This window comes from Panthera tigris, chromosome A1, assembly GCF_018350195.1.
Source record: "Panthera tigris isolate Pti1 chromosome A1, P.tigris_Pti1_mat1.1, whole genome shotgun sequence".
In the NCBI taxonomy this organism is placed as follows: Eukaryota; Metazoa; Chordata; class Mammalia; order Carnivora; family Felidae; genus Panthera; species Panthera tigris.
Window position 1 is genome coordinate 140,938,627 of NC_056660.1, and position 25,872 is coordinate 140,964,498.

The window sequence follows — 25,872 nt, forward strand, 5'->3', positions numbered from 1 at the left end:
TGAAGCTCCCGACTCTAAAAATGTCAGCGGAGAGAGGAAAGCTGAAGGCTCCTAAAATACTTCACAAGCTTCACTAGTTTCCCTTGGACTTGAACTATCTGCCTTCATCCATACATAAAAAGAGGCATGAGCAGAGATACTTCCTGGCCTATGTCCATGCACTGACCTGAACAGCCACTAGACTACCCATTCTTTTCATTCTCTCATGTGGTCATAAACACCTGGCATTGCCTTGGCAACTGAATAAATATGGTGACACTGCCACATACTAGCTTCTAAGTAGTTGTCCAGTTGCCTTGCTAACTTTACACAAAAACTAGTACCTTGAGTCCAGTCAATCCAACCAAAAGTTACTGAGTGTTTCCTATAGGAGAATATGTCTGGGTTGTCTATTTTCTTTCTAATATTTCCTTTTCTGTTAAATTCATGGACTAAACATACTTTACTGGATAATATAAAAACCCCATGGCACTAATGACTGTAGCACAGGGGTGAGGATTTTTTTGCAAAGCCATGTTTTCAATGGAAAGTTAAATTCCTGCATATTCCAAACTTCCTTTCCTACTCTGTAAAATAATTCTAATGCAGTCCCAACCCCTTGCCTGCATCCTATTACAAGGAGGCAAGGGAAGTTGTTGGTGGCAGGAACTCTCCAGTAGAACACTGATGTTATCTGCTTACCTTTTCACCCCCTTAACACAATGCTAACTTAACTCAGAATCAGATCATCTCCTCCCAGATAAAAGAAAATTATCTTCAAAAGAAAGATTAGACAAATACCAGCCTAGGCCTCTGATTAACAGGTATTTTTAAACTGACTTCCCCACACTGGTCAACCATACAGTTATAGCATTATTAGATTTGGTCAGCATTGGGAAAGAACTTCAGGTAACCCATGAGGAAATACAAGTTCATAGCTGCTAAGTGACTGGACTGAGATCATAGTTAGGCTAACAGCTGATCAAGGATTACAACTATGATTTCCAAACTCTGCTGCATATCTTCATGGTCCTCAACTACAGCAGAATAGGGGCAAGGATTGTTCTTCTAAAACTAAAAGGGAAAAAAACATACCTTCTTGAGAAGCAGTGATCTCCTAACTCAGGCTATCCAAAGCAACCCCTACAAGAACCTCAAGGTCCTACTTTGGAGTTTGTATGCCTTAAGAGAGAATTCTCATCATAACTCTTCAAATCTGAGATGTCAGATGGCATACAATCAGTTCTCAGAGAAGCCACTAGGCTTCAAATGAAAATGAAGCTCTTAAGTCTTCCAACAGGGAAATCTAAGACAGCAGATTTTCTGACAAGCATGTACTCCTCCCTCTATCGTGAGAAACAATCCAGTCACTGGAGTCTCTAAGAGTGGCATATTAACTCTTTCAAGATACCAGAGCATCATTTACTAAATTACTTTTGAGAACACACTACATGGTAGTCCAGTTCTTTGGAAAAGGTAATTAGCCTCCCGCGGGTGACTAGTTTACTCCAAGTGAGCACTGTGCTCACCATAGGATGAGAATAGTCTCTTTTTGTGAGAATGAAAATACTATTTTGCTTGTTATCAGGAGTGATTTATTTTTCATCTTAATAATCATATAAGCCTTGGGGGGGAGGAGCCAAGATGGCGGAAGAGCATGGAAGTTTTGTTTGCATCTCACGTCCATGAAATCTAGCCAGATCAACACTAAACCATCCTGCACACCTAGAAAACTGAGCTGAGGATTAACACAACAATCTGCACAACGCGAACCCCAACTCAGCAGGTATGGCAGCACAAAGAGGTGAACTGGAAGAGAGAGGCCACAAGGGCAAGGAGCTGTTTTTGCTTGCAGAGAGAGGATGGATGGGGGGAGAGTATGGGAAAAGCACCCCCCCAAAAAAAATCCATGTGGAGAGAAAATGGAAAAGTGGAAACAGCTGCAGGGACTGAACTAAAAAGGGAGAAAGGAGAGGGTTTAAATTCCATTAAGACTCTATAAACACGGGGAGCACAGAGTCTGAAACTCCGCAGCTCAGTACCTGGCGGTGCTCTGGTGGGAAGGGCAAATCCCCAGGAGCAGAGTGAGGTCTGGAGATCCTTGGGCCACACAGGGAGAGGTGGCTCCTCTGCAGGAAGGAGATTGGTAAAGGCTGTGCAGCCACCCAGTCCCAGCAGACTCCAGAGAACAACCACATTTGGTGGTGCTGGAACAAGGTTGTTAAGTGTGAAGCCTGGTGCCAGATGCATGTTGTGATTTTCCATAATCCCTGAAATACTGCTGCTACACAATTGTACAACATTTTTCTGGGGCAGGCTGACACCCAGCCACAGTCTGGGCATCGGCAGCAGCACAGTCCCACGAATGTTCCTGGACATGGCCGGCACCCAGCCATTGCTTGGTGAGACCCTCAGAGGGTCTGATTGGGTCAAAGCCGCAGTCCCTCAGAGTGAGCAGTCGCATCTGAGATAAAACTCAGGAGGGAGATACCACCTGGCAATCTGACAGCTTGGTCACAGACAGTGTAAAAGCGGGGAATGGATGCAAGCTGGTGACAAAGGACGGGTGTGCAGTTGCTGACTGGGGAGAACAGAGTTCCCAAACTAGAGACTGGTAGCTGGGTGACACCATTTTCACTGCTCCCACGCATGCGCATACACACTTAGAAGCGCCACAACAATCCACCCCAGAAAGCTAAGCAGCAGCATCTACTGGAGAATGGAGCCATTACACTAAGTTCTGCCCAACTGGGCCAACTTCGCTCTTCAGGAACACCACAAGTCTCTCTGCCTGCTTAGTTTATGGACTATAAAGTGCTTCACAGTTTGATCTCTACAAAAAAACGGTGTAATTTCAATCGTATTTCAGTCTGTTCGCTGGTCCATCTATTCAATTTTAATTTTTTTCTTTTTTGTTTCTTTTCTTTTTCTTAAATACAGAAAGAGAAAAAAATTATTTTTATTTTCAATTTTTATTAAAAATATTTTTCTTTAATGTTTTTCTACTGTATTTTTTACTTTTTTGTAAATTTTTCAAATTCTATTTTCTTCCATCATTTCATTTTATTCTATTTCATTGTATTCGTTTTTTCAAATTCTCAAACCTTTTTTTCCCCCTTTTTTCTCTAATCTATCAAGCTCCTTTCAACAACCAGACCAAAACACACCTAGGATCTAGCATCATTTATTTGATTTGTGTGTGTGTCTTGTTTTTAATTTTTTAATTTTATTTTTTTTACCTTTTTAATTCCCTTTCTTCCTTCAAGATGACAAAATGAAGGAATTCACCCCAAAAGAAAGAGCAAGAAGAAATGACAGCCAGGGACTTAATCAACACATATACAAGCAAGATGTCTGAACCAGAATTTAGAATCACGATAAGAATACTAGCTGGGGTCAAAAATACATTAGAATCCCTTTCTGTGGAGATAAAAGAAGTAAAAGCTAGTCAGGATGAAATAAAAAAATGCTATAACTGAGCTGCAGTCTTGAATGGATGCCACGGTGGCAAAGATGGATGAGGCAGAGCAGCGAATCAGCAATATAGAGGACAAACTTATGGAGAATAATGAAGCAGAAAAAAAGAGGGAGACTAAGGCAAAAGAGCACAATTTAAGAATTATATCAGTAACTCATTAAAAAGGAACATCAAAATCATGGTGGGGGGGGGGGGGTCCCAGAAAATGAAGAGAGAAAAAAAGGTAGATGTGTTATGTGAGCAAATCATAGTGTAAAACTTTCCTAACCTGGAGAAAGACACAGACATCAAAATCCAGGAAGCACAGAGGACTCCCATTAGATTCAACAAAAATCGACTATCAACAAGGCATATCATAGTCAAATTCACAAAATACTCAGGCAAGGGAAGAATCATGAAAGCAACAAGGGAAAAAAAGTCCTTAAGCTACAAGGAAAGACAGACCAGGTTTGCAGCAGACCTATCCACAGAAACTTGGCAGGCCAGAAAGGAGTGGCAGGATATAGTCAATGTGCTGAATCAGAAAAATATGCAGCCAAGAATTCTTTATCCAGCAAGGTTGTCATTCAAAATAGAAGGAGAGATAAAAAGTTTCCCAGACAAACAAAAATTAAAGGAGTTTGTGATCACTAAACCAGCCCTGAAAGAAATTTTAAGGGGGACTCTCTGAGGGGAGAAAAGACAGAGCAGGGGTAGGGGAGACCAAAAGCAACAAAGACCAGAAAGGACCGGAGAACACCACCAGAAACTCCAACTCTACAAGAAACATAATGGCAATAAATTCATATCTTTCAGTACTCACTCTAAACGTCAACGGACTAAATGCTCCAATCAAAAGACACAGGGTAACAGAATGGGTAAGAAAACAAGATCCATCTATACACTACTTACAAGAGACACACTTTAGACCCAAAGACACCTTCAGGTTGAAAGTAAGGGGATGGAGAACCATCTATCATGCTAATGGTCGACAAAAAAAAAAAAGCCAGAGTAGCCATACTTATATCAAACCATCTAGACTTTAAAATAAAGACTGTAACAGGAGATGAATAAGGGCATTTTATCATAATTAAGGGGTCTATACACCAAGAAGACCTAACAATTACAAACATTTATGCTCCAAATATGAAAGCACCCAAATATATAAATTAATCACAAACATAAAGAAACTCATTGATAATAATACCATAATAGTAGGGAACTTCAACACCCCTTTTACAACAATGGACAGATCATCTAAACAGAAAGTCAATGAGGAAACAATGGTTTTGAATGACACACTGGACCAGGTGGACTTAAAAGATATATTCAGAACATTACAACCTAAAGCAGCAGAATACACATTCTTCTCCAGTACACATGGAACATTCTCCAGAATAGACCACATACTGGGACACAAATCAGCCCTCAACAAGTACAAAAAGTTCGAGATCATACCATGCATATTTTCAGACCACAATGCTATGAAACTTGAAATCAAGCGCAAGAAAAATTTTGGAAAGATAACGAATACTTGGTGACTCAAGAACATCCTACTAAAGAATGAATGGGCTAATGAGGAAGTTAAAGAGGAAATTAAAAACTAAATGGAAGCCAACTAAAATGATAACACCACAGCCCAAAACCTCTGGGACGCAGCAAAAGGCAGTCATAAGAAGGAAGTAGATAGCAATCCAGGCCTTCCTAAAGAAGGAAGAAAGGTCTCAGATACACAACCTAACCTTACATCTTAAAGAGCTGGAAAAAGAACAGCAAATAAAACCCCAAACCAGCAGAATACAGAAAATAATAAAGATTAGAGCAGAAATCAATGCTATTGAAACCAAAAAAAACCCAGTAGAACAGATCAATGAAACCAGAAAAGCTGATTCTTTGAAAGAATTAACAAAATTGATAAACCCCTAGCCAGTCTGATCCAAAAGAAAAAGGAAAGGACCCAAATAAATAAAATCAAGAATGAAAGAGGAGAGATCGCAACCAACACAGCAGAAATAAAAACAATAATAAGAGAATATTATGAGCAATTATATGCCAATAAAATGGGCAATCTGGAAGAAATGGACAAATTCCTAAAAACATATATACTACCAAAACTGAAACAGGAGGGAAGAAATAGAAAATGTGAACAGACCCATAACCAGTAAAGAAATCAAATTAGTACTCAAAAATCTCCCAAAAAAACAAGAGTCCAGGCCAGATGGCTTTCCAGGGGAAATCTACCAAACATTTAAGGAAGAGTTAAACCTATTCTCTTGAAGCTGTTCCAAAAAATTGAAATGGAAGGAAAACTTCCAAACTCTTTCTATGAAGCCAGCATTACCTTGATTCCAAAACCAGACAGAGACCCCATTAAAAAGGAGAACTATAGACCAATTTCCCTGATGAACATGGATGCAAAAATCCTCAACAAGATATTAGCCAACCAGATCCAATAGTACATTAAAAAAATTATTCACAACCAAGTTGGACTTATACCTGGGATGCAGGGCTGGTTCAATATCCACAAAACAATTAACGTCATTCATCACATCAATAAAAGAAAAGACAAGAACCACCGATCCTCTCAATAGATGCAGAGAAAGCATTTGACAAAATACAGTATCCTGTCTTGATAAAAACCCTCAAGAAAGTAGGGATAGAAAGAGCATACCTCGAGATCATAAAAGCCATATATAAAAGACTCAAAGCTAATATCAGCTTCAATGCGAAAAAACTGAGAGCTTTCCTCCTAAGGTCAGGAACAAGACAGGGATGTCCACTCTCAGCACTTTTATTCAACATAGCATTGGAAGTCTTAGCCTCAGCAATCAGACAACACAAAGAAATAAAAGGCATCCAAATTGGCCAGGAGGCGATCAAACTTTCACTCTTCACAGATGACATGATACTGTATATGGAAAACCCAAAAGATTCCACCAAAAAACTGCTAGAATTGATCCATGAATTCAGCAAAGTGGCAGGATATAAAATCAGGCACAGAAATCGGTTGCATTCCTATATACCAACAATGAAGAACAGAAAGAGAAATTAAGGAATCGATCCCATTTACAATTGCACCAAAAACCATAAAATACCTAGGAATAAATCTAACCAAAGAAGTGAAAAAATCTATACACTGAAAACTATAGAAAGCTTATGAAAGAAATGGAAGATGACACACAAAAAAATGGAAAAATATTCCATGCTTCTGGAATATTTGTTCTGCAAGAATAAATATTGTTAAAATGTCAATACTACCCAAAGCAATCTACACATTCAATGCAAACCCTATCAAAATAACACCAGCCTTCTTCACAGAAGTAGAACAAATAATCCTAAAATTTGTATGGAACCAGAAAAGACCCTGAATACCAAAGCAATCTTGAAAAAGAAAACCAAGGCAGGAGGCATCACAATCCCGGACTTCAAACTGTATTATAAAGCAGTAATCATCAAGACAGTATGGTACTGACACAAAAACAGACACTCAGATCCATGGAACAGAATAGAGAACCCAGAAATGGACCCACAAATGTATGGCCAACTAATCTTTGACAAAGCAGGAAAGAATATCCAATGGAATAAAGACAGTCTCTTCAGCAAGTGGTGCTGGGAAAACTGGACAGTGACATGCAGAAGAATGAACCTGGACCACTGTCTTATACCATACACAAAAATAAACTCAAAATGGATGAAAGACCTAAATGTAAGACAGGAACCCATCAAAATCATCAAGGAGAAAGCAGGCAAAAACCTCTTTGATCTTGGCTGCAGCAACTTCTTACTCACCATGTCTCCAGAGGTGAGGAAAACAAAAGCAAAAATGAACTATTGGGACCTCATCAAAATAAAAGGCTTCTGCACAGTGAAGGAAACAATCAGTAAAACTGAAAAGCAACCCACAGAATGGGAGAAGATATTTGCAAATGACCTATCAGGTACAGGGTTAGTATCCAATATCTATAAAGAACTTATCAAACTCAACATCCAAAAAGCAAACAATCCAGTCAAGAAATGGGCAAAAGACATGAATAGACACTTCTCCAAAGAAGACATCCAGATGGCCAACCGACACATGAAAAAATGCTCAACATCAATCATCATCAGGGAAATACAAATCAAAACTACAATGAGATACACCACCTCACACTGGTCAGAATGGCTAACATTAATAACTCAGGCAACAACAGATGTTGGCCAGGATGCAGAGGAAGAGGATCTCTTTTGCATTGTTGGTGGGAACGCAAACTGGTACAGCCACTCTGGAAAACAGTATGGAGGTTCCTCAAAAAACTAAAAATAGAACTACCATACAACACCAGCAATTGCACTACTAGGTATTTATCCAAGGGATACAGATATGCCGTTTCGAAGGGGCACATGCACTCCCATGTTTATAGCAGCACTATCAACAATAGCCAAAGTATGCAAAGAGTCCAAGTGTCTATTGATGGATGAATGGATAAAGAAGATGTGGTGTGTGTATACACACACACACACACACACACACACACACACACAAATGGAGTATTACTCGGCAATCAAAAAGAATGAAATCTTTCATTTGCAACTACATGGATGGAACTAGAGGGTATTATGCTAAGTGAAATTAGTCAGAGAAAGACAAATATCATATGACTTCACTCATATGAGGACTTTAAGAAAAAAACAGATGAACATAAGGGAAGGGAAGCAAAAATAATATAAAAACAGGGAGGGGGACAAAACACAAAAGACTCTTAAATATGGAGAACAAACAGAGCGTTACTAGGGGGGCTGGGGGGAGGGATGGGCTATATGGGTAAAGGGCATTAAGGAATCTATTCCTGAAATCATTGTTGCACTATATGCTAACTTGGATGTAAATTTTAAAAAATATAAATTAAATAAAAATACAAAAAATAAAATAAAATAAAAATAAATAATTACATATGCCTTTTAATATATGGTATTTTAATATTGGTAACCACTCCCCTAGGTGATAACAGGCAAATAGCAAGTGCAATAAGCTGGGAGCTTTAACACTGACCTGTCTAACCTAAATTCAATTTAATAAACATTTATTGAGTACCTACTATTTGCCAGAGTTAATGCTAGCTATTGGGGAATTACATTGCTACAATTTATCCATTTGGGGAATATCTGTGATACTATAACAACACTATATGAGATTATAAATGGCTACTAATGTGGGTATGGCAGATGGTCCACCATCACTTGTCCTGGTCATTAGAGACCTAAATCTGATCAAGGACTCCAAATTTAAGAGGGTAATAGAGAACTTGGTAATGATAGAGATAAATATTCCACACCTACTTTATTGATCTGAAAATAAGGCCCACAAGGAAAGGACAAAAAAATTCCAGTAAAGTGGAGAAGAGAATCCTCCAGGGTGACAGTGCTATCCTATGAGGCCCAGTTCCTTCAGGAAGCCTTGCTCAGGAATTCTAGCCCCAATGATCTCTTGCTTCTTTGAATTCCCAGTGCATTTATTATACAGATAAGAGAATTTAACACTTGATCAAACCATTAAAAACAGCTTGTGTACAACACTTTTTGCACTGTATATTAACTAAAATTTGTCTCACCATCTAGATATAGGTTCTTCAAGAGCTTGGGCATCATCTATTTCTCTGGCACCCCCATCTCCACAGCCTCGCCAATAAGCAAAAAAAAAAAAAAAAAAAGTAGTTATTGACTTATAAACTATGAAAAACATGTTAAATAAGGGAACTAAGGGTATTTATGACATAGAAAATAAGACTGCAGAGGTATTTTCTACTCACTGAATATCCATGTGCTCCCCTATATTGGCCAGCTCTCTTGCAATTAGAAGCTACATAACTAGTTCTTACTTATTGGAATATTAGCAGGAGTTTCCAGGCCAAACCATTAGAGCCAATTCACAGCCTTCCAGTTCTCTCCTTTCCTTCCCAAAAGACAATGGAAACCCCATAATGAGGTGGCCAAACCACAAAATGGAAAAAAAAAAGCTTGCTATCACTGAGTCTCCACATGAAGGGGAGCTGTCCTGAGGAATCACTTCACTTATAGTGGAATTTATGTAAGCAAGAAATAGACCTGGGTTGTTTAAAGCCAGAAAAAGAAGGTTTATGTGGTACCATACCATATCCTAGTCTTATACTGATTAATAAAAGACTAAAAATAAAAATCATTTCAGTACTAAGATAGGTGATGGAAAGTCCTAACAAGGCAAGACTACAGAAGGAAGAACAGGAAGCAGACTAGTCTCAATGAAATGAAGGACTTCCAGGTACTTGGGCCAAAACTAGAGATCTGTCTTGTGATGAGTCAGAATCTGCAAGTCCACTTGCCATGAAATGAAAACAGGACAACTATTCAGGGAATTTGAATGCGGTGACTTCAAATATCCCTTTAAGTGCTAAGATTTTATGATTCTATGGTTGACAGTGAAGGACAGAAAAATGAGAAACAGCTTATCCTGAGTTATGAATATTTAATATTATATATTAAGTAAAATAAAAAGATCCTCTTATAAAATCTTGCATGGAAAGACAAGAAACATATCTGTAGCACCAAAGGATTCAAGGATGCTCTCCCTTGTGGATAGAGTCAAACCATCACCTCTCCCTTACAATGCCACCAATCCCCCTCAAAGTACTCTCAGAGCTGGCTCCCAAGTTTCTTGTTACATCAGCCCAGAGCTCATGTCACAAGAAGACAATTCCACTGATAAAGATTCCCCACACAAATAAAGAGCCTTCTCAGTGGCATGGTAGAACTATCTTGAATTCATTTCTAAAAAGCAGGTAAAGATCAAGAGGAAAGGCGTTTTCTAGACTCCTGAAACCATGTTTAATTATTTTTATTTTAGAGAGAGAGAGAGCTAACATGAGCAGGGGAGATGGAGAGAGAGAGAGAGAGAGAGAGAGAGAGAGAGAGAGAGAGAGAGAGAATCTCAAGTGGGCTCCATACTGAGCATGGGGCTCAATCCCACAACCCTGGGATCATGACCTGAGCTGAAATCAAGAGTTGGATACTCAACCGACTGAGCCACCCAAAACCATATTAATTTTAATGCAGCTATCATGTCCCATCAAAAATCATCTGTCCTGCAGTGCTTGGGTAGCCTACTCAGTTGAGTGTCCTACTCTTGATTTTGGCAAGGTCATGATCTCAGAGTCCTGAGATCAAGCCCTGAACTGAAATTTGAGCCTGCTACCTGGGATTTTCTCTCTCTCTGCCTCTTTCCTGTGCTCACTCGCTCTCTCTCAAAAAAAAAAAAAAAAATGGGGGCACGTGGCTGGCTTAGTCGGTTAAGTGTCAAGCTTCAGCTTAGGTTATGATCTTGCAGTCTGTGAGTTCAAGCACTGCATCAGGATCTGGTCCTGACAGCTCAGAGCCTGGAGCCTGCTTTAGATTCCGAGTCTCCCTCTCTCTCTGCCCCTGCTCCACTAGCACTCTGTCTCTCTCTTGCACAAATAAAATAAAATACAAAGCATCAAAAAAATTTTAAAAATCATCTGTCCTGTTAAATAACAGGGGGGATTATTAAACTTCTAAGTAAAGGAAGTGGTTTCGTTTCTTCCCTGAAAGTATTTTAAGAATAAAAACAGTATCTATTTGTCACGTATACAATGGTATTGCTGAACGACGACCTGAAGACCTGACTTAAAAATGATCTCTGTCACTTATTAGATATGTGGTAATGAGCAAGTTATTTAGCCTCTGAGTTTCAATTTCTTCATCTATAAAGTAGGGATTATAATATCTACTTCATAAAGGTGGCATGATGATTAAAATGAGATAATGTGCCCTGTATATTGAAAAACAGGGCTCAAATGTAAGGTACTAGAGGGAAAATAAGAAACACCATCTGAAAATGTTATTTCTGAAATCACTGTTGGAGTACCTCATAGTCAGACTAAGCATGTAATAATTAATAAAAACAAGGGCAGCAAAAACAGAAACCAGTTCAGCATCACTGAACTCATTCAGAATACTGCAATTATAAAATCTAGAAAGAACTTATTTTAATGTCAGTATACCTATGTTTTGAGTTTTATAATTTATAATTTTTATTTTTTTAATTTCTTAGGAATCACATGTAATCTTTTCAGTGTTAAGGGTTTCTAGAGCTTTTAATCTGACCTTGTTTGAGTTTATCTTTAAAAGATTCAATAATGGCTGTGAGCAAAAGCATATAAAGCCCTGTGACATTTCAATGAAAGATATAAAGAACATACAGTATATATGTCATAAAGGTTAATTATCTATTCTTAGTACTTGTGAATTACTTCAACTAGGAACTAAAATGGATTGTGGCAGCATGAGCAACTGCAACAAGTCGCAAATCCAACTCAGCTTTAAAGATGGAAACTTGGATAGATGTGATATTTGATTATGTGGACACAAGATGCAGCTTAACTGCACAAGCAACTAATTATGCCTGCTTAAAGACTATTATGATATTGTCAAAATCAAGAGAGGGCCTCTTTGTAGCTCATCCCTAAAATTCCTTAAAAGTATTTTCTAATAAGTCTTATAAATTCATGCCTTTTTTTGATAGAGCACAAGCAGAAAAGCGAAAGGCATTGTTCTGTTTCTCTCTGTAATGACCACATGCTAAACAGGCCATGGTTCCTGTACCAAAGGCTCTGCACTGATGAGAGAGCAGAGAGTCAGGCAGGGGGTGCCCCCCTTTGTTGCTGCTTTCATTTTTAAAATGAATCATAATTTCTGCATTGGATACGAGGATGGGTTTACAGCTATTAGCCATCATATTAATAATTTAGAAAATACATGCCCAATCACTTGTGTTCTTTCAATTCCCTATGAACACAGCTGCAACCCACATTAGAAGCGAGGGTGAATGGATATTTTTCAGATGAGATATTTGGGCTGAATTATTAGGGTAGCCTGTACTACAAAATTACTAATAAACATTGCTTCTGGCTCAATTTAGCCTGAACTCAGTGAACCTAGTCAATGGTGACAAATCAAAAACTCTGAAATGCCCAATGAATGAATCTAACTAATCAAGGAACCCTGTAGGAAGTGGATGCCAGGATTAATGAGCCAGCAGTCTCACCATGCCATGCTGTTATTTCTTCACATAAATGCCCTTAGATGAGATTACCTTTATGTCATGAAAAGGAGAAAAGGAAGGTTACATTCCTTCAACTGACAAGTTAACTACTGCCATTACTAAAAGACACATCTTTGTGGGCTAAGTTTTCTCTTTATCCTAAAAATTACAATGTAAAGTCCACAACACAAATGAGAAACATTTTCATTTTCAGATGAAGCAGTCATTGAGGAAATCAAACATAAATTGCTCCAAAGTTAGAATTTCTTCCGTATTCACCATTTCTACCTACCTTGATTTACCCAAATTGCTCTGCATCCTATTTTGTAGCCAGTACCTAATATCACCTTTAGAAGTTGAAGTCCTATATCCTATTTCTGCCACCATCAGCAAAAGGTAAACTAAGTGCAACACCATTACTATGTCATCATGTTCTACCACATGTATTTATTTAGTACCAATCTTGAGGAGAAAATTACACAAGGATGAATATGCGTAGTCAAATAAATCAATCACATAGTTACATCATAATAAACTTTGACTCTTTCTAGCCAGCATGTGGTGACGGTATTCAATGCCAAATAGGTCCCTCGGCAAAAAGTATAATTCATTAGAGGTAGGATATCCAGCATGTTGTACTATCTACCTTGTCTTCTAATATTATTCACCTTTATTGTCTTTTTTCCCTTATTGAATGTAATTATTTATTATTATAACTTTAACAGTTTGGAGACACAATTGCTGCTGACAAAGAGTAAAAAATAAGGATTATTCTGTTGTTAGGTTTTTTTTTTCCTCCCTCAAAATGCAGAAATCTTTCAGACTTGTGACTGAGATTCTCATTCTCTGCTTTTTATCTTTGCTAAACTGTCAACTTTAACAACCTAGGCCAGGTTGTCTTCCCTTATGCTAATGCCATATATGACATTAAAATGCTCAGGATTCTTAATACAAAAATCTATTGCTATAGAAACAAATATTATTCTAAAGTCAGGTCAAGTGAAAAACTCTGTACACTTTCATTATAATATTGATAAATAACCACTATATTATGAAATATAAGTATCTTTGAGAGCATCTATCACTTGAGTTGATGTGTAACTTCTCATCAGTGTTCTGAGTTGGCCCATTTTTTTCAAATGAAAGATTTCCCTTGCCTTTGAGAAATACAATTTTTAAAGATTTCATTTAGCATCCTTTATTGCATTCCTACATCATAAAGTTATGCTTTATAGCAGCATAAAAAAGCTGTAAAATTAGCATCCTTGTAAACAACCTTCCATGCTCACTGGTAAAGCAATCTGTAATTTGTAGTGATCTCTTAAATGTGACTTGAGATTACAGTAGCTACAAATTCAAATTTTTCTTTAAAAAAGCACTAGTTAATTCAAGGGAATATGATGAAATGTAAAAACAAGAAAAAGTATTTTTCATCTACAGATATTTTAGAAATGTGATTATTATGCTGCTAAATTCTAGAGTGCTAACATTCAGAAATGTTCCATTTGTATATGAAATCCCAAATGAGCATGTTTTTATCTTCTTTAATATTTTAACCTTATATTAAAAAATACCCTTTAGAAAATGTAAAATTCAAATATTCTGTGAACACACACACCAATTTTACCTCTAATTAAATTCCTAAGGTAACATGAAGACACAATTTTTCTCGATCATAGAAAATCATGTATTTTTGTCCTTGCCTTCGAGGAGATTCTATTGTGCTCTTAGTTGAGTAACAATTACAACAGGTCCTAAAATTCATATGTAGTCCAGTGGTACAGTCTTTTTAGGGTTTACACACTATGGCAACCAAATGAGAAATCTTCCCAGGGGATTGGGTGCACTCTCAATGCCCATAATGACCCTTAAAGTTTAAACCACAAGATCAATTTTGATTAGTCTTCCAAAGAATGCCTGTGATATTGATTTGCCTCCAAGTTTAAAACACACCACAACCTTCCCTCTCAGACTACCAAAGAAACAGCAATTTTCACTACTAGTTAGTTTCAGCACGTGGCTGTATTCGAGGTTGGCTCACACCAAGTAAGGACCCTAAGAAAACGAGAGCGGCCAGATGAATCAAAGCCTGAGACGCACAACCCAAAGCCAGGTCGTCCTATTTCAGACCTGCCGTTTGCCTCCGCTCGTGAGGTCTGGGGTTATAAGAAGCCGAGTCCAGATCCTAAAGAAACAAAGGAACCAGGTCGCCTCTTTCAAAAAGCCAGGAGGCCTAGACCCTAGGAAAGTACACCCCCACCCCCTCCCTGGACGGCCCAGCCCTTTCACGTTTCAGTCCACTGCATACCTGGGACCAGAGGAGACTGGGTTAGTGACGCCTGAGGGCAGAGCTACCGGTCCCCAGATTCCTTTACTATGGTCCTTCTGGCCTACAGCTTTCCTATCACCAAGCACGCAGCCGAAGAGGGTCGCCCTCCACTCCCTTGCCGTAGGGAAACGGTTCACAAGAGAAGCTCATCAACCCTCCAGCCCTGAGTTTAGTGCCGGCAGCTGCGCCCTGAGACTCACTCTGGAAGCCCTGGCAGGCCCAAAGCCTCGCGAGGCCTGGAGCTCGCGCGAGGCCCAGTCTTCTGGCTTCCGGCTCGTGGACTGCGTGATTCAAAGCCTGGCCTCCCGCACCAGAGCGCTGCCTAGGCCGCGGTGCAACCCGGAAACTGAACCCCAGCCTACTGAATGGGGTTCCCACCACTTGAGATCCGGGATCTTCACCAGTTGAGAGCCCTCGTACATACAACAGGACGAGCCCTCTTCCCCTCCCCCACTTGACCCCTCTCCTGAAATTCAAAGTCACAACAAAACCCATCATTCTCCATTATCACATACTGAAAATGATTTTATTTTATCCATTTACATTTAACTTGATATAAACTTGTCCGGAAAAGTCAAATAATATGCTTTATATTAGCTCAAACATTTATTAAGAAAACCAAATTCCATAAATAAGCACAGACAATAAGTTAAAACATATCACAAATTGACCAGTATGTAACAAGAATGCTTTATCTACACAAAACATCCTATTTCACATGTTTGTTCATTCTTCGAAAGCGCTTCTGTTCTCTGGGTTTGGATTTGACCAGCACATGCAGAAAGAGCTGATTGTGTTTCTCTGTACAAAGTTGCAGGGTTGTAGATGTCCGGGTGCACCCATCGGCAGCCGGCAAGGGCCAGAGCGGTGGCCGAGGGGCACGAGGGACGACAGGACGACCACAAAACAACCTAGGGCACAGAGCAGCGAGGAGAGAAACGGAAAAGGAAGCAAACAAACCCCAGTCCTGAAGGATCCAGAAAAGAGATGTGGCTTTTACTTTTACAAAAGGAAAATTTTCTTACATTTATTTTATTCTTCCTTATAAAGACTTATCAAAATGGGTAAGATCACCTCTTCTTCATCACCTGACTGATTTAGTCTACTCCAGCCACCCAACTCCCTGGCATATTCCTCCTGAGAAGCCTTCCCTTCTATAACCTCACACAGTTGTGCTAAAGAAAATAAAAGTAAGAGAAAATAAAAGTGTTCTTTTGCAAGCCAATAGAGGGCTGCATGGATGTGACCGGGCGGACGGGGCAAGGATAGGGTGGTGGGAGAGGAAAGAAAAAGAGGAGTTTGGAGAAAGAATACAGGGATAAATCAAATTATATCAGTTGGGCCCTCAGATGAGGCGGTTGTAGCAGATGCTTGTCCTCCTTTAAGACGAAAATCCCTAACATTGTGCTGTCCCTTGAACACGTCCGTGTGTGACCTAGGTGCACTGTGTATGCGTGTGTGTACGTGTATGTGTAGTGTCTGAAAGTGAGCGAGAGTGCAGGTGTGTGTGTTTCTGCCCACAAACCAGTCCATTGGTGTCTGATTTCAGATCCTGAGTCGACTCCCTGGTAAGTAAAATGGCGGGAAGGATGCTTTTTGCAGGGCGCGGGAGGAGGGGCGTGAGGTGCGGGGTAAAGAAGGGACTGGAGGGGAGGCGGCGGGTGAGGGGGTCGTAGGCGTCGTGTTGAAGGTGTAGGTGAGAATGCCGCCAGTCGGAAGGCTGGGAGGAGGGCGCGAGCACGCTACTTGCGAGCCGGGTGGCAGGGGGTAGCCGGAAAGGGTGGGGTGAAGTGCTGGAGAAGGGGGCCAGGGAAGAGTTGGGGGAGACGGGAAGAGGAGCTGAGAGGAGAGTGGGGACCGGGGCGGGCGAAATCAGGTGGAGGGGAGGCCTCGCGGGCTGGGGCTTGGGGAGAGCCCCAGAGAACGAACGAGAGAGGAGAGAAGAAAACGAGAAGTGGAAGTGGCGGAGGCCGGGTGGGGACGGGGCAGGGCGCCGGGGCAGGGGCCCGGGCAGGGAGCGGGGGCCCGGGCGCGCGCCGGAAGGACCTCGGGGCGGCCCTGGGGGCGGCGCCGGGGGCGGAGCGGGCTGGGGCGCGGCTGCATTAAGTGAAGCTCATGGAGACTGTGTGCTCTAGCGCCTTGCGGCGGAGGGAGGCGATGCTCGTGCCCCGCCACACGTCGCTGCTGTCCGGGGAGCTGCAGAGCTGGGGCGAGCCGGAGACGTTGCTGGGGCCGGGGAGGGAGGCGGGCACCATGCCGGGGAAGGCGGGCTGGTAGAGGTGCGACTGCAGCCCCGCGCCGTTGGAGCCCGCCAGGCTGTTGGACAGGCCCATGGAGTTGGGCGGCGGCCCGGCCGCCAGGCTGCACTGGGACAGCGACTGCGCCATAGCTTGCTGCCTGCCCAGAGCCGGCGGCAGCGGCAACTGTGATACGCCCGGCATGGCGGCCGCCGCCCAGCGGGTGTCGTTGGCGTGGAAAGAGCACAGGCTGTCGCCCATAGCGGCGGCGGCGGCGGCGGCGGCTGACGGAAACTGAGGCAGGCCTGGTGTGGGCAGCAGAGTTCCCGGCGCGCGGAACACGTTGGTGGTCTTCTTGCGTTTCTTCCACTTAGCGCGCCGGTTCTGGAACCAGACCTGGAGCGGGCGGGGCGGGAGACACACAGAGCGCTATTAGCGAGCGGGCTGGCCAGGGGGTGGGGCGGGGGCTTGAGCCTGAGAAACCTGCGTCAGACACTGCCCCAGGCGGCACAAGTAGAGTCTGCCCAAAGTGCCAGTACACTCAGCCAGAGACCGCGGTTCTTCGTCAGCTCGAGACAACTGGAGTCCCTTGCACTCAGCAAGCGCCAACCTCCGGGGTCCTGATAGTGTCCCGGAGCGCTTACACTGGGTGCAAACATACCACCGCGTGCAGTGTTCACCACGCCCCTGCACGCTGGCACATTCTATGCACTGCTTAGAGGCACAAGTCTGCAGGCAGGCATGTGTCAAAATCGGACCCACAGGTGTACAAATGAAGATAAACATGTGTACCCATGTGGCTTAATAGGGTGCCTTATAACACTGATGGGCTATAGAATTTTCAGAAACGCTGGAAATTTGGAAATTGATGAAGGGCTGAGGATGACATAGCCAGTTTCAAAATCGAAAGACAAAGGAAAACCCCTAACGCCACGGATGACAGAGCGGAGAGGTTAATATAGTGATCCTTGTGGGAAAGCGAGCCGCACTGAGCTACGGTGTTGTTTGGGTCGCCACCGTGATTTCTGATTCGTAGCGACTGGTTCTACTGCCACAAGTCTCCATGCCTCATTCTCGAACCCCTCTGAGGACACCTTTTATCTGAGCTGTGCAGATGTGCTGGAACCTGCTGCCAGAGCCCTGAGCCCCACGTCCTTCAAGTCTATTTTCAGAAACTTGCTGAGAACCCCGAATTACAAGGTTTCCAATTCCTCAAGTCTCCCCTGTTTGATCTGTTTCATGTATAAACTGAAAACAAATTTTCTGACCAGTACAAATTAGAGGTCAAGTTTAAAGCACACACTAGTAATGAATCAAATTTGATTTTGCTTCAGACCCACATATCTTTCTTTTTAGAGGAGATGTGTTTGATAAAATATACTCCAAATAAAAATAAGCCTCGTACTCGTTTTTTCTTAACAATACCTCTGAATTTCTGAACTTACCAGACAAACCTGACAATTAAGGCCATATTCACCACCACAGGGGAAGGAAGAGTTCTTCTGAAAGATACCAGGTAAACTGCCTGACCAAGAGAACTTCCTGTTTCCCCATACTTGAATTTGGGTTGTGTGTGGTTTTTTGTTTTGTTTTGTTTTGTTTTGTTTTTTAATAATAATTGCAGTACGCCTACCTGGCAGGCTTGCAGTTTAACACATAGTCAGTTGGAGGTTTAGTGTGCACAAATATAAAGTACGTAAGACACAACTCACGTACTGATTGAGTTTCCTCTTAGAATGTGACAAACGTAATTTGACCACATTCATGACCAAAAGGTTATTCATCTGTTAATCCAAGCTATTTAGTGTTTATTCTGCAAGCTAAAGGATCATGAGTATGGATGTACCTGACCTATTCTCAGTAAGCCAGCTATTCACAGAGGCATGTTACACTGTGCAGGTGAAGACCTTCCACGCTTACTAGTGTGAACGTCATTGCACTCTAGACATATTGCCCGCCTTTGAGCTGGCCCTGGCCTTTCTACCATACCCAAGCCATCACCCATCATTTCATCTTTCTCTGATTTCTACCCCATTTCCCGTGTTTCTGCCTACCCCAATTCCCTGATTGTGTAAAGATGCCGGGTCCCTTATTGCTAAAGCCCCTAGAGTAGGTGGCACAACGGATTAATGAGACTGCGGGGTCCTTGATAGTAACTGGGATCAATGCCGACGGCGGAGAATTGAGCTGTTTAGCGGACTGGAGCAGAGAGTAACCCGCAGGAGCCGAGGAAAGCACAGTGAGGAGACCTGTGGCCACAGGTCACTTTGCATTACCCATCCTAGGCTGCATTGAGGAGAGGTAGACTGGATGGAGCCCTAGACAGGGAGGATGTCTATGTCCAAACGGTCCCCACATCTCACATTCCGCACTCGGGTATATTTAGAAAGATACCTATAAAGACCGGTTCCTAACGGCCTGCAATGTGTCAGTGAATCCCTAAATGTTTGAATATCTTGGGCTGGGCAGTGGGCGAAGAGGGTGGCAGACATCTGCGGGGGGGGAGGGTTCCGGAGAGGCAGAAGAAAGAAGGGCGGGGGCGGAGGGATTGCCCCTACAGTGGAAAACACAACTGCTAGAAAGGTTTCTGGACCTCGGGCACAGGTGGAAAAGAACAGCTGTTAAAGAACTAAATATGATAGGAATAATCGAAAAATCGTGCTCAATTATGTTTGAGGGTTAGTAGTCAAATGATGGCTACAAAATTTTTTATGTTTCATGGCTTACTGGGGTTGTGAAAAAAATCTGCATGGGGTCTGAGCACCTCCGTTCCAAGCTATGATGCATATGTTTTTAAAATGTGAATGTTTCCACTTGAAAACTAGAGCATGACGGATTAAAATGCAGGCAAAACCTAAGGGAGATTTTGAGAATGCACAGATGACAACTCCAGAAAATATATTAACCGCAGCCACTGGCCAACTTTGTACTCAGTTTGAAATGCAGCTCTTTTCAGAAAATGCTTAATACAACAGTGAGAATCTAATGGAGGTTGGAATTTAAAAATCCACTTTCATGATATCTGCTGTTACAGTAATATAGACATACTGTAAATGTATTTTAAAATATATAGCCCGTTTAATTCCCCACCTATAAATGGCTCAGAAATAGAGAAAGAGAGGGAGAAAGAGAGAATATTACTTTTTTCCCCCTCGAAGCAAACGCTTTATGAAGATCTCATTGGAATCCAGCAAATGATTAATGTGAAGATTTGGGAGGAAATCTGGGGAGCTGTATTAAAGCCGAGATCTCAGGTTCATTTCGATCAGCCAGCCGTGAACTCTGGGCCGAATTCATTACACTTTAATAGTGCTGGGAGAGGAAGAAAATGCAATTTCTCATTCCATTAGAAAACTAGAAAATACTCTCAGCTTGTCCCCCTATTAAGATGTGGCAGGTGACAGGGCCATTCTGGGGGACACGGTCAATGGAATTACAGCACATTATTTTTGTTCGTATAAAATATTGAAAGGCAAGCCTGACTGTGCAGAAGTTATTTCACTGATTTGGTTTTTATGTAAATAAAATATTGAAAGTTAATTAATCCGTGCTAGAGACTAATGATTATGCTTATTATATTGCATTTGATCGCGTAATTTGCATGATTCTCGCATTGCTGCTTAATAAGCCATTCTAGGTTATAAATAATTCTGAAATTGGTTTCTAATAATGGCATGCTATAAAAGGAATGGTTTTATTACACTAGCCAGAAAAGGGGAGCGATATCAGACATGGAATTGGCCTCCATGTGAGTAGAAGTGCTTTAATAAGTACTTAAAAGTGTGATATATACCAGATATAGATAAAAATAAGTATGTTGGATCAGTTAGTCTAGAATTAAAAAAACATCTTTAAAAGCATACAATTGTAATAAATTAAATGTTTAGATCATTTTTAATCAGTGCAGTGGCCCACATACTGAAAAGAATGTGTGGCAATCTGTTAACTATAAAGAAAACTATGAAGTACTCATCATATAAGAACATAAACCAATTACTATTTAATTTGAATTTGGTCAAGGAGCAATGGTACAGTGAATTGTGAAGTAAATACATTTTCCATAAATTATTTTTGCATTACATTACATAATGTTAATCATTTTGAAATGTTAATTAAGAAGGTTATGTTGATCTGATTACTTTTTAAACTATGAAACATTATTTTTAAAAATATTGAAATTGCCATTCTATTAAATTGTTCCTATCAGCAGCCTCAAGCTATTATCTTTTGTTGAACATTATGCTAGAACAATTAAAGTACTTTGTCTTTTTCTTCTTGATTATTCTTTTGTGTACTTTTTGAAAATAACTGTTTCTATTACATAGTTTGTATTTTATTTCATTTACAACTTTTTCTATTAAAAGAACCACTGCCATTAACCTTTGGAAGACCTAATAAAGTTTAATAGACCTCATTTTCTTTTTTCATAAAGTCGGTTGTCCAATTATATTTTATTTGTGATTCTAAGTTCTATTTTAATTTAAACTAATTACCACTATGTCTAGGTTAAGCAACAGCATTTTACTCTTTAAAAAAAAATTATTAGGTAGTATTTCTCTTGAGAGACAAAAAGCAAATTTATGAATTTTGAACCTACAAGATTTTAAGAAGCCAGTATTATCATTAACAGTAATGAAAGTATTGAAATTGTTTATTTCTGGTAAGGTTTGGACCCAACTTCAGATTTAAAAAGAGGTGGGAAGTAAAAATCTTTTTAAACAATAATATATATCTGCACAATGCAGTTAACACTTTTGGGGTGTTCAATTTCAATGGCCCATGATTCAGGGTTTCCAAAGTCCACTGACGAAACCACCTGGACTTACAATGAGTACAAATGTTAATCTATGTTCTACCTTGATGATTACTTTATTAATTTACCACTTTAAGTTCCCAGCGATATTCATTTGCTGACTACTTACAGCAGAAGTAGATCTGTTTTTCCAGGTTAGACTATTTTTACAATGTCGAAAGCAGACATAAACATTCAACACTGTGATTATGGACACCCTTGTCTCTTACTTCTTAGATCAAATGTAAAGCAACTGGGATCTTTAAACTTAATTTGTTAAAGCAGCTAGAGATGAAATTGAAACCCTGGATGACATAGAGAAACTATCATGTTCAAGACAGGAAAGGAAGGTTTTTCAGAACCCTGGATAGCTCAAGACTCAGCGAGCGCCTTGGTATTTCACCTAGAGCAGTGGTCCATAAAAGATCTGATATATTGTTTTCATTCTTTTTTAAAAAGCGGGGGGAAAATGAGATTCGCTGAGCTTATACTTTTATTCCTCAATTTTCAGAAAAGTTATAGATGTGATTTTCAAAGTTATATATACTTTACAACTTGGAGGGTGGTTGGCCGAGAACAAGGTATCAGTAACGAATTCGTCTGCTACCTGTCAATCTTTCTTGCCCTAAATGTCCTTTCTTCAGATCGGATATCTACAATAGAAAGCCTTCAGTCCCCCCATCCCCAGTTTCCTTAAGGGGAAAACCAGGGTTCAAAGACTGGGGGATCTTTACAGCCGCTCTCGGCGGCGCTTCGGTAGACCATCAAAGTTTAAAACCTTTGCAAACCTCAAAGCTCGGGGTTTGTTGTCCTAGAGCTGCTGGAGAGTGATATGCAAGAGAATAAAGCTGCACCGTGAAACTCAGGTGAGGATTTTTTGTAAGGTGCCATCATGCCTTATTTCCTCCCTTTTCAAGTTTTCTGTAGAATTGTTGCATTCCCCCCATTTATCCAGACGCTTAATACAAACTCATTAGGGGTAATGAAATACTTGTGAAGAACTCGAGGTGGAGTAGAGGTGCGCGCTCAGCTTAGCCGCCTGGGAGACGCGGAGGCTGGGAGACGCAGAGCTTCCCTTCTCAGGACGAATGAGACGACCTAACAGTAGAACAACGCCGGCTTCGCTTTTGAGGCATTTCTGCAGGAATGTGGCTATACTGGTGGGAGGTGGGAGCCCAGCTTGTCCGTGGAACTTATAAGGCAGCCGAAGAGCAGCCCAGGACCCGACAGGGAAAAGACCCCGCTTGTTTTGCCCAAATCCTCCCGCCCCACCTTGCCTTCTGCCCCGGCGCCCAAGCCCGGCGTACCTGCACTCGGGATTCCGTCAGCCCGATACGCAGCGCCAGCTCCTCGCGCATAAAGATGTCGGGGTAGTGAGTCTTCGCGAAGCTCCTCTCCAACTCGTTGAGCTGCGCCGGGGTGAAGCGCGTCCGGTGGCGCTTCTGCTTCTGTTGGCCCTGCTGCTGGCCGGCTTGGCTGGGGTTCGGGCCTCCTTGGGGCCCCGGCTGTTTGTCCGGGTCCTTTGCGCTCACCGCCAGCGAGGCCGGCGTAGAGCCCACTGTAGTGATGTCCTCCCCGGGCAGCAGAGTGGCTCCCTCGACTGGGTCGGAGTTGGGCGCTAGGTCCCCCGGATGGCCCCCAGGGTCGGAGCCCCCCACGCCCAGCCTACACTTCACCGCCTCCCGGTGGCCCAGAAGCTCGGCAGCATCTTTCATACCTGAGGAGGGAAGGGGATCGCGGTCACTACCTTCCTGGCGATGCCAGGAGGGACTATCCTCCCTGCGCGGTCCTCCTTTAGCCCCATCCTTGGCTCCCTCTGCGCCCACGTTCGCCCTATGAAGGAAACTCCCGGGATGCTCAGCTGGGTTCCCCAGAATTTGGACAGCCAAGTTGGAATACCATCTCCCGGCCCTTTCCCCTCTCTCTGCAGCCGGCTCTCGTAGTGAACAGCACATGCTTTCATATCTCCCGCAGTGGAACACTCCCAGTCCCGGCAAAGAAACATGCCTTCGAGTCCCTTTCATGAACCGTACCCCTGATGTCCCAGGAAAGCGAGAGCATATCCTTGGACTGGGGTGGGAGGGGGGAGAAAAGAAAGAAAGAAAATTAAACGATTCCTTGGTTGCTGCCCCACCTGCGCTCAGACAGCTTGGCGAACTCTACCGCCGGCCCTCAGCCGATTCCCTCTCACTTTTGGAAGATGAATAATTCTCCAAGCCTTCCACCCTCTGAAATCAACCCAAATCAGCTCCGCCTCCCCCTCAAATCAGAGAAAGTGTTTGGAAAATGGAGTCACATCCATCACCAAAGATTCCCAAACCGGAAACCCAGAGCCCAGCAACCCAGACAGCATTAAGGAAACTCAAGGAAACTATGGACAGAGCAGTGAATCAAACTTTACAGAATTCAACTTCCTTCCGGAGAAATAAAAGGCGCGTTTCTCTCAGCCATTGGCAATGCCGAGTCCCTTGCAGGCGGGGATGCCTGGGAGGATGAATTTGGCTTTTCTCCTTTCTCAATGAACACACTTAGCAAATCTGCCTCGATTGCAGCGGCTTCTCGTTTGTGCCAGATTTTTACAAATTCAACCATTCTTAGATGAGGGGTAGAGAATGAGGCAGGGGGAGAGAGCAAAAAAGAGGAGAAAAAAAAATTCCTAATCAAAGCAAACAGGAGGGGGAAAGAGAGAAAGAAAAACACCTCCTAACAAATTAGCTTAGGGTAGATCGCCGTTCAAAAAAAATTAATAATAATAAGGGAGAGGGAAGAAGGGGAAAAAAGGAAAAACAAAAAGTAACAACACTTCCCAAGTCCTCTTTTGGATCTACATATTCCATAGATTTTTTTTTAAAAAAGACGATGTTAAATCAAATTAAACTTTAATGCAGCACAATTACTTTTAAAGAAATTAGTCCATTTAGGGCGCATTAAGGTAAAATAAGGAACAAATTGACAATTTCCTGCCCAGGCTTCTCCTGGCTGCCCGGGCGAGAGGCGCGCACTCACCTAGCCTGGCGTCCAGGAGGTCGGCGTGAGACAGCATCGCGCACCGCTCCAGGGCGAAAGCTGTTCCCCCCCAAATTTTAGCGGCTTTAAGTTATTTAAAATAGATATAAGCTATAAGCTATACGATATAGATATATATAGATCACCTAAATGAAAGAAAATTCGGTTTGTGGTTAAAAAGGGGGCTTCTTGCATTATAATGTCCTTTAGAGAGACGGGGAGGTGCTTAACAGTTGAATGAACCCGTGAGCAGCTCGGCAAGGGGACCAATCAGGAGGGCAGCCTGCAAATGTCAGCGCCGGGAGAGTCCCCCACTCCGCCCGCCCGCCCGCGCCCGCCCGGAGGAGGCGGTGGCGGCGGCCCTGGCAGCTCCAGCCGCGAGCAGCAGCAAAAGCAGCGGAGGCCGCCTCGGTCTCGCCCTGGGCTTCTGGGCCTGGCTCCCGTAGGTTCCTCCCCGAGATTTTCTCCAGTCACACCTTTCCTTTTCCTTGTCCCTGCTCCCTCCAAAGGTGCAGCTCGGTCTCCTACAGCTAGGATCATCCTACGGCAGAGGCAGTGCTGGGGACGAGCAGGGCTTGACCCCCGCATGACCCGAGAGTCACTTCTGCCCGCGCGCTCTGGGCAACACAGGTCTGCTGCTGGTTCGGGCCTGCCATTACGCAGCATAACCAGGGCACCGCGCAGCCTCTAGACCGCGCGTAAACTCCGCTGCAGCCTAGCAGGCCTGAGCCCAGGGTACAGATACCCTGGCTGGGACCCCGGGCCTAAAGAGTAGCTAGCAGCCCCTCAGCAGGCCTAAAGAGCAAGCAAGCAAACAAACAAACAAAAGAGTCGACTCCCCTTGCGCTTCCAGCGCCCGCAGTCAGAGTCAGGACCCCGCGCACAGTGTAGATCCGTGCACTCCGCACCCTTCCGGCCCGGCTGCCGCTCCTCCACCGGGCCCACGCTCGCATCCTGGCCCGCAACCTGCTCTTTCGGTCAAAGTTTCTAAGTTCAGCTTGG

General features: G+C 42.5%; 2 protein-coding genes across 4 annotated transcripts in view; both read right to left on the minus strand.

Annotated features, from left to right (window-relative positions):
- The window catches only part of WDR41 (WD repeat domain 41), a 196,225-nt gene extending 181,130 nt beyond the window's left edge, over window positions 1-15,095 (minus strand). Inside the window, exons 1-2 of one of the 3 annotated variants that reach the window (XM_042988913.1) lie at window positions 15,036-15,095; window positions 9,025-9,096 (exon numbers count right to left, since the gene is read on the minus strand). In XM_042988913.1, the coding sequence (XP_042844847.1) occupies window positions 9,025-9,061 (37 nt within the window). In that variant the 5' untranslated portion in view covers window positions 9,062-9,096; window positions 15,036-15,095. The other 2 variants (XM_042988908.1, XM_042988916.1) reach the window with 2 other exon arrangements.
- A 1,842-nt stretch (window positions 15,096-16,937) lies between these two features.
- On the minus strand, window positions 16,938-24,907 carry LOC102964228 (orthopedia homeobox). Its single transcript, XM_007079987.2, has 3 exons — window positions 24,871-24,907; window positions 23,172-23,581; window positions 16,938-17,468 (listed from the first exon to the last, which is right to left on the minus strand). The coding sequence occupies exons 1-3, from the start codon at window positions 24,905-24,907 to the stop codon at window positions 16,938-16,940; spliced, it is 978 nt and encodes a 325-aa protein (XP_007080049.2).
- Between the last annotated feature and the right edge of the window lie 965 nt (window positions 24,908-25,872).

Bases quoted from the DNA above. Each gene is read 5' to 3' on its own strand.
- LOC102964228 (XM_007079987.2), bottom strand. From the start codon at position 24,907: ATGCTGTCTCACGCCGACCTCCTGGACGCCAGGCTAG. The intron at 23,582-24,870 runs GTGAGTGCGCGC...TTCCCTCCTCAG, and splicing joins CCTCCTGGACGCCAGGCTAG to GTATGAAAGATGCTGCCGAG. The intron at 17,469-23,171 runs GTACGCCGGGCT...CGCCCGCTCCAG, and splicing joins TGACGGAATCCCGAGTGCAG to GTCTGGTTCCAGAACCGGCG.